Source organism: Anopheles darlingi, chromosome 3, assembly GCF_943734745.1.
Source record: "Anopheles darlingi chromosome 3, idAnoDarlMG_H_01, whole genome shotgun sequence".
Lineage (NCBI taxonomy): Eukaryota > Metazoa > Arthropoda > Insecta > Diptera > Culicidae > Anopheles > Anopheles darlingi.
In genome coordinates this window covers 39070939-39078438 of record NC_064875.1, presented here as the reverse complement: position 1 = coordinate 39078438, position 7500 = coordinate 39070939, and the positions used below count along the sequence as shown (strand labels likewise).

Sequence of the window (7500 nt, the reverse complement as noted above, 5' to 3'; positions counted from 1 at the left end):
CCATTTACCATGTGCGTGGAGCTGATAATGCACTCTCTCGAAGTCAAGACGGATTACCGGAGGACACGAATAGTATACTTCAGGTTTCAGTTCGGGTAAATGGGCATAGATTGTTGATGGAAGTACGAAGCTAGAGGAACCATCAACCATCTACGCCTTCGTTACTAATGCATTTCTTTGCAGGTCTCTACAGACTGCAATTAGCCTCTCTGACATTCTAAACATGATGAATTTCTATAACCTAATGATGTTGTGGGATACTTCGGATAGCGGATAGCATAGAGGATAGAAATATGAAAGCAGATCTTTTTGGAACACATACACTATCTGATACTGATATAGCATATTGCACATATGCTGATCAATCAATCAACAAGCATCGTTTTAATAATTCGAGCGCGTTTTAACAGTTAAATATCCCTCTTCTGTAACACCCGGTGTGGAGCAGTAAGGGTACCGCAAGTACAACCGTTGCCCCGTTGTTATGTTACAAGAAAATCATCATGTTTTTCAGTACATTTAGCCGCTTTTCCCTCCTTTTTCACAGAGAAAATTTGTCAAACAAAACATTTTCTTTCTTTATTTGTGTTCATCCTCTGCTTTTCCCCATTAGCAGCCCGGCGCCAGTTTTGACAAGCAAGCTCCATTCCACAGCAGCGCGGGGACGGTGCACGCGGGTCGGATTCTGCATGTTTTGAAATAGAAAAATATGAAAAAAGGGAAGACGACACTTCCCATCTCTTTCTCTCTGCGTCTCTCTGTAAACTAATCTTCATTCAAAAACCTAGCTTATTTGTGCTGTACCGCGAAAAAGCAACGATGAACTAGATTGCCCCAGCATATCATATGCCTTGCACAGAAACAAAATAACGGAATGTGTAGCGAGAGTAAAACAAACAGCGGTACCGATACTCTTGCACTCTCGTTCTCTTCTCCACCGGTAGCTTGCTTTTAAAGGTTTTTTTTTTTGTATACTGCATCCTCCTTCCTGGAGCCCATTCAGCCACTTACCAGGACCACCTCACACAGCCAACCGTATCGAGACACACGACCAGCCACAGCCAGTCAGTCAGCCAGCCAGCCTACCAGCCAACCAACCAGCCAGCCTGCCTGCACGACTCCATCACTTCATGCTTAGTGCATTCAAGTGTGCATGTGCAATGTGCATTGGCGTCGATATGCGGCATCGTCCCGGGCCCTTCCTGTTGCATTTAGACAGAAAGCGAAGCTTAAAAAAGCAGAAAAGAAAGGAAGTCGGGCCATTTCCTTTTCTGAAAAGGGTGGGGTTTGTTGTGGATGCATTTGCTAGGCTCTAAACTGCTGAAGCACATGTCATCAAACCTTGGCGGCCGGTGACGCGTGACGCAACATTCCTTTTTGATTTAGCATGGCGAAGGTGGCGGCTGCAGCGCGGCTTACGTGCGTGTGGATTTGTGTTTGCGCCCCCGGGAACAAGAGTCCTCTCCTCTCTCCCTCCCGGTCACCTCGATTTGAGGATCATCAGAAGTGAGGGCCGAGAATAGGGCGGCAGGATATAATAAGAGGAACAGCCGCAGCTCTAGACACGGCATGGTGTGGCCGTGGCTGAGCAGCTGAATGTTGAAGATGATGACGATGAGAGCAAAAAAGTACTCAAATGCATAAGGAGAAGACATAGGCTAGTTCATGTGTTACTACTCAGTAACTCTACTCAAATGCTGATAAGGAAATTTGGTTTTTGTCAATTGCAGCACAAGATATAAAAGAAGAATTAATAGAATCTTTAAAGATGAGTGTCAAAGATTGTTAGGTTCGCTCTCATCGTCATACTAATGATGATCCCTCCGATATACCACCAATCAAACAAAACCCCGATTCAATTTCACATGTTTTCGTCTAGTGAATTGTGCGGTTATTATTAGCCATCATTTATTAAGTTTATATATTTTTTTTGAACCCTTGTTTTTGTTTAGTGGAGGGAAATCACTCGAAAACTGTCGCCGTTTCTTGTTTTATTCATGCTCATGAAGAATGTGTGAGAAAGCGTTAGGTATGATTAGTAATATTGAGGTTCGCGATTATTCCTAAAAAGAAAAGAAAAAGAAAAAAACAATCCTCCCACCCTGTCAGATAGTGCATCTTACTAACGAATGTTTCTTATTTCTTCTCTTTTTCCCTATTTTTTTCCCCACACGAAACGGCTTTGGTTGGTTGGTGCATCGTCCGTATTCATTACCTTTACCACTCCGGTAATACAATTATGTTTCGCGAAATTTTACCGATGGTTTCGATAATGTGCCGAAACAAAAAAATCCATATTCTACTATTGCTACAACGGGTCCAACAAAAATACACGCATACACACTTATACATATACACACGCTAACACCCATCATCGGATCGCTACCGTTTGTTGCCACCCGTTCGTCACGTTATCTTTAGGCGTGCTATCTGAAAGCCATCGAGACCCGACCAGACTTTGCGGTCGCCTGGAGCAATCTGGGGTGCGTGTTCAACGCACAGGGCGAGATATGGCTGGCGATACATCACTTCGAGAAGGCGGTCGCCCTCGATCCGAACTTCCTCGATGCCTACATCAACCTGGGCAACGTGCTGAAGGAAGCCCGCATCTTCGACAGGTGAGTTTGTGTGTTGTTGTTTTTTTTTTGTTTTTTGGCGAACATTACTTTATCCAAACGTTATCTCACGCCCGCACCCATCACACTTTACGCGGGCTAGGGAACATTGGGGGAAATTCCGTACCTTATACCGGTCCACGGCGACTACGACAACGACAACGACAGGTGCTAGCAGGAGAAGCGTATGATGTGGTAGAGGGAGGGGTGTTGGGCCTTTGTTTTAAAAATAAAAACCCAATCATCTGGTGCTTTTGCGTAACGCACATATTGACCCAAGGGCCATAGGGAATGGGAGGGAGGAGGAAACCGGTCAGTCAAGCGTTTCCGACTTTGATGTGGGTGACACACTGATGATCGGTCGGTTACAAGCATCTCCCGTCTGTGCGTTTGACCACATTGTCACAGAGCACGTTGTTAAGCCATACATACACGACGCCCTGCATTTACCCTGTCAGATCGTCCTTTGTCGTATTCGCTGGCGGCCTAGCGTCGTTCGTTGGTCTATCCGTGCCAGAAACACATATCTATATATCTTGCCTGTGAAGGGCAGCTTATGTTCCAGAAAAAATAGCCGAAGGATCGATTGATTCCAGCAGATGCCCGCAGAGAGAATGCGAAAGTTGCGTTTTGGTGGGATCCTTTCAGTGACAGTGTTCCTATTGGTATCATTTGCCATCATCTTTGGTCATGTAGTGTTCGCACGAAGGGGGGTTCATCCTGTGGTGGGGTAGAGAATGAAGTTGGAAATGATACATCTTTAATGGAAGTTTGCGGAGGAGACAGACCATCTGCGAGACTCAACGTCGATTGTCGTGCCCTGGCGCTGGTGGAATAAAAGGATTGTAAAAGCGCCATGCTTGTACGCGGCCGGATTGTAACTATCATTGTTACAACGATCTGTCCATGTTGGCACATGGTTACATGGTTTTATCTTTTTTTCATTGTGACCCCTCTCGTAGCAGTAACGGCATTATTTATACTTGTCCTCGACTACTATCCGCCTCCACGGCGATGTTTGCTGACGGGGCCATATGGTGGATTGGATGTTATACTTAATTCAACTCGCTTCTTCCCGCATTTGCGTGCTGTGCAACGGATTCATTGAACAATTCCTAAGTTTACCTAAGGCACTGGTGCCCAATAATTGAGCCTTACAATTGATCAGAACCTCGTTCCTTCCGTATTTCGTAACAATGAGCACCAGAATCTTAACTCAAGCAAACCAAACAAGTAGTGTTCAGACGAAGAAATGATTGGTACTTCGATATTTTTTATATTGATTTTATCCAATTTCGAAAGATGCACAATAAGTTTGTGAATCTTGATTATCAGTTTGCGACCAAAGGTGCATCCGACCGATTGATTCTTGTTTATGCAGTTCTCCATTTAAAGTTGTAGTTTTAAAGTATTAGATATTTCTATGATAAAGGTGTGTCTTTCAATAATTGCCAGGGAAGTACGTGTTAATATTTCGCTTCAGTCGTGGTAGACCTAGTTCTCCTGGCTGGTTTGATTCTCCTTTTTGGTTTGATTTCGCAATGAATCCATTTTTCACCAGCAACAATTAGGTGTTAAAATTATTTCACGCATTTGGAAACTTTAGTGCGTGAATATTGCAACCTCAATGTAACAGTGCTGCGTATCTGCAATCGTAACAGATATAGTTAAACATATAACATTATTTTCTCATCCGTTTGTAGGCAGCCTTTGAAATATAATTTAAAATATAAAATATAATCATTTTTCAACTGATTAATAGACTGATTACTGAGATTCCTAGACTGATTAATACCTGTGCCAATAATCCCCGTAAGCCACAAGTTTTCCACCATCGGCCAATAATTCCGTAGAGATTAACACTCCTACTAAAGCCTCTAACATGAGTACCACCATGAGTTTCTTTTGTTTCTGTTTGAAAAACGCCGCAATTTGGCGGTGATACAGCTCCCCATTTGCATCTCAAAATCGCTCGCGCAATGCTTTTAGGTACATCGCTCAAGTACTCGTGCCGCGGTAACCATATTTGGACTACTCACTTCTTCCACCTAATGCACTTCCACTTAACCAACGCGCCTGACTGCGTGCGACAGAAGAGAGATGAGATGGTAACCGAGTTCCTGTGCTACCGAGTGCGCTCGAAAGCGCTAGTAAAGAACCCTTTTCGTTGTTTCGTGTTTTCCACTTCAGCCGCGGTAGAATCGCGGTTTTTAACGGCCTCTATTTGAAAAATACTTCGGTCCTTTCGGGACTTCAATTGCTGCTTATGCTGTACCCTTCCTCATTCAACAACCCCACTGGCCTCCCACTGGCATCCGCCTCCGCACCTCTCGTTCTGCGTTGTATTCCTTCGCTCTCACTTCACTGTCGGGAGGAGACTTGGCCTGCCAGAAGGAGAATCTCAGGATTCTCGTTCGACATTTCGAAGACTCTCTGTCGCTCTCGCCGAACCGAACCGAAAAACACCGGAGACATGTGCGCATTATGTATGAGAGACGAAACGTGTCCTTTCGTCGGTTTCGAGCTGGGGTAGGACAGTGACGATTCAGCCGATGCAGAACGCGCACGGTCGGGACGCAATGTTTTCCATTACAACCACCGCGTCCAATAATACTTGTCTAGTAGTGGCAGCTAGATAAACTCCTTGCTTCTCCTTGCGCTCCGTGTTCGTGTGATCATCGAGCACCGTTAGTGTCTTTTTAAAAACCAGTGCACAATCTGAAGAAGTGTTTCGTGTTATAGTATCCAAATCTGGTGTGAGGAGGTTGCGGAGGATGATGATCACTTAAACAATCGATGATCGATAACACGTTGACGTTGATGAATAAACACACATTAATACCTCATTTGTTCAGGGTACCAAAACTTCACGTGCGACACAGAAACATCGGCTGTAGGAGAGATGTACAAACTTTTTAAAATCGACAGTATTCATACGGTGTGTAATGCGAAAGTGTTGCTGCTGGTGTCGATGGCGCAAAGTACCGCCAAGACCTTTGCGCACAGACCATAATACCCGATACCATCGATGGAAAGTGGTTTATGGAGTGGGAGGTGCTGGTGTTGTGCAATTCTGCAATTGTAAATGTTCCGACAAGGGTCCAGGTTTTTCGGTAGCACGCCACCACAACACTTCATCAAGGGGAATGTTATAAACCTCTCCTAACGCACGTCACTCTTCAATCAATTAATTTATTATTTTCCAAATATGATTTTTCGATCAACATTTTACATGGTCGGAGAATCTTCATCCCTTTTTCCTCCTTCGCTTGCTGCTGGCCTATTTATAAGCGAAGATGATGCACTACACTTCCTGCCTTTTACTGCCATGTTAGCCATGTCAGCAGAAGCCAGTAGGAAGAGGTTATTTTCGTAGGTCTCGCAAGACTGCACTTTCATGTGCGCGCACACATGAAGAGTTTTTGGGTGGGATTGAGATCATATTCATTATGATTATCATTTATTGCAACCCCCCGTGTGTACCCCCCGAACAAGCAAGACTAGGGCGCGCACCGCCCTACCTCTTGGCTCCTTGCCTACACCTGTACCGACGATCAATATTCAATCTAGAAGAATCCACTCGTCTTCAAATATTCAACGCCTATCGACGCAACCGTTGAGTGGTGTGTAATGGTAGGATGTTTGCTGCAAGAACCCCGTCGCTCGTCGGTGGTACTGCTCATAACGAGAGGAAAGGCGCTTAATTGGATCATCACGGGCGCAGAGCAGGTGTTTTTCATCGCAAAATTTAATTGCTCCGGTTCGTTAGAATGCACCGCCCATAAACGATCCCTCGCTCGTTCGCCGTTGCTTTCTAATTTGAACGTCAAAAAGACGGTTCTCGGTCACCCACCACCACTCGCGTATCACTGCAAAACCCATCCAATGGCACAAGTAGTAGTTGTAGTAGTACTTGTGTTATATCAACAGAAGAGACAAATTAATTCCGCTTCTTCGCCAAACATCCCCAGAACGAAGAAAGTTTTGTCACAACGCTCTCTCAATTGCAGCACTAACTTCGGGCCCCTTTGCTACCTCTAGCTTTGCTACTAGCACCACTCGGGATTGCACTTGAACTCGGTTTCCAGTGTTTAATCCAGAAGGAGGTAGGATGTTCGATAACAATTTGCGCCAATCGGAACCACACTTCGTCACAGTATGGATTTGTTGATCGGAATGGAAAATCGAATCTCACGACTCGTTTTCCATGCCAGTTTGATTCATATGCACCTACACCCTACCGGCGATGTGTGTCCAGTAGCCTACGCGCACCCGGGGTCGACCTCTTGAGTAATTGGTTTGTGTGGTTTCCGGATACTCGATCGTCCTTTTGACATTTAGCATGGTGCTTTCCACATCGTCGTTGGACGAGAATAGCACACCGGATATGGATGGTTCACAAGTAGTGGGTTCTTCTACCGTGCAGCGCGTATAGTGGAGTTACGAGCCAGATATACCTGGCAGGAACTTAGTGGGTCTCGTTCCAAATGAACTGTTTAATTTCTGCCGTAACATTACATGCTGCCGCGTTTTTGGCAAGATATTTATCTCGCGTGATATGTTTATTGTTGTTGGGCGGTGCAGAATCTGCCGTAAAATCTAGCAACCGTGGATTCAGCGTGCTTGTGTTCCAACGGCAACGGCGGTTGCCAGCAAAAGAGTGACCGGAATACGGAACGAGAAGCAGCGGCGAAGCAGAGAAGAAGAAGTGCTTTTGGTGCCATACGGTTAGTAGTAGTTGCATCCGCGAGGACTAGTACTAGGGTGCTAATTCCGAGACCTAATAGGTGCCAAATTGCATTTGTCAACGATTTTGTCCAACACAAAAGTACGATCTGTTCGTGGTCGGCTTCTACACATAGCTTAGTACAAGAGTAGCAGCATC

At 45.1% G+C, this 7500-nt stretch overlaps 1 protein-coding gene across 1 annotated transcript in view; it reads left to right on the top strand.

Moving 5' to 3' along the window:
* LOC125956684 (UDP-N-acetylglucosamine--peptide N-acetylglucosaminyltransferase 110 kDa subunit) overlaps positions 1-7500 on the top strand; it is an 18558-nt gene that overhangs the window by 5115 nt on the left and 5943 nt on the right. Inside the window, exon 6 of the mRNA XM_049688770.1 lies at positions 2422-2618. Coding sequence (XP_049544727.1) covers positions 2422-2618 — 197 coding nt within the window. The remainder of the gene's footprint in view (positions 1-2421; positions 2619-7500) is intronic.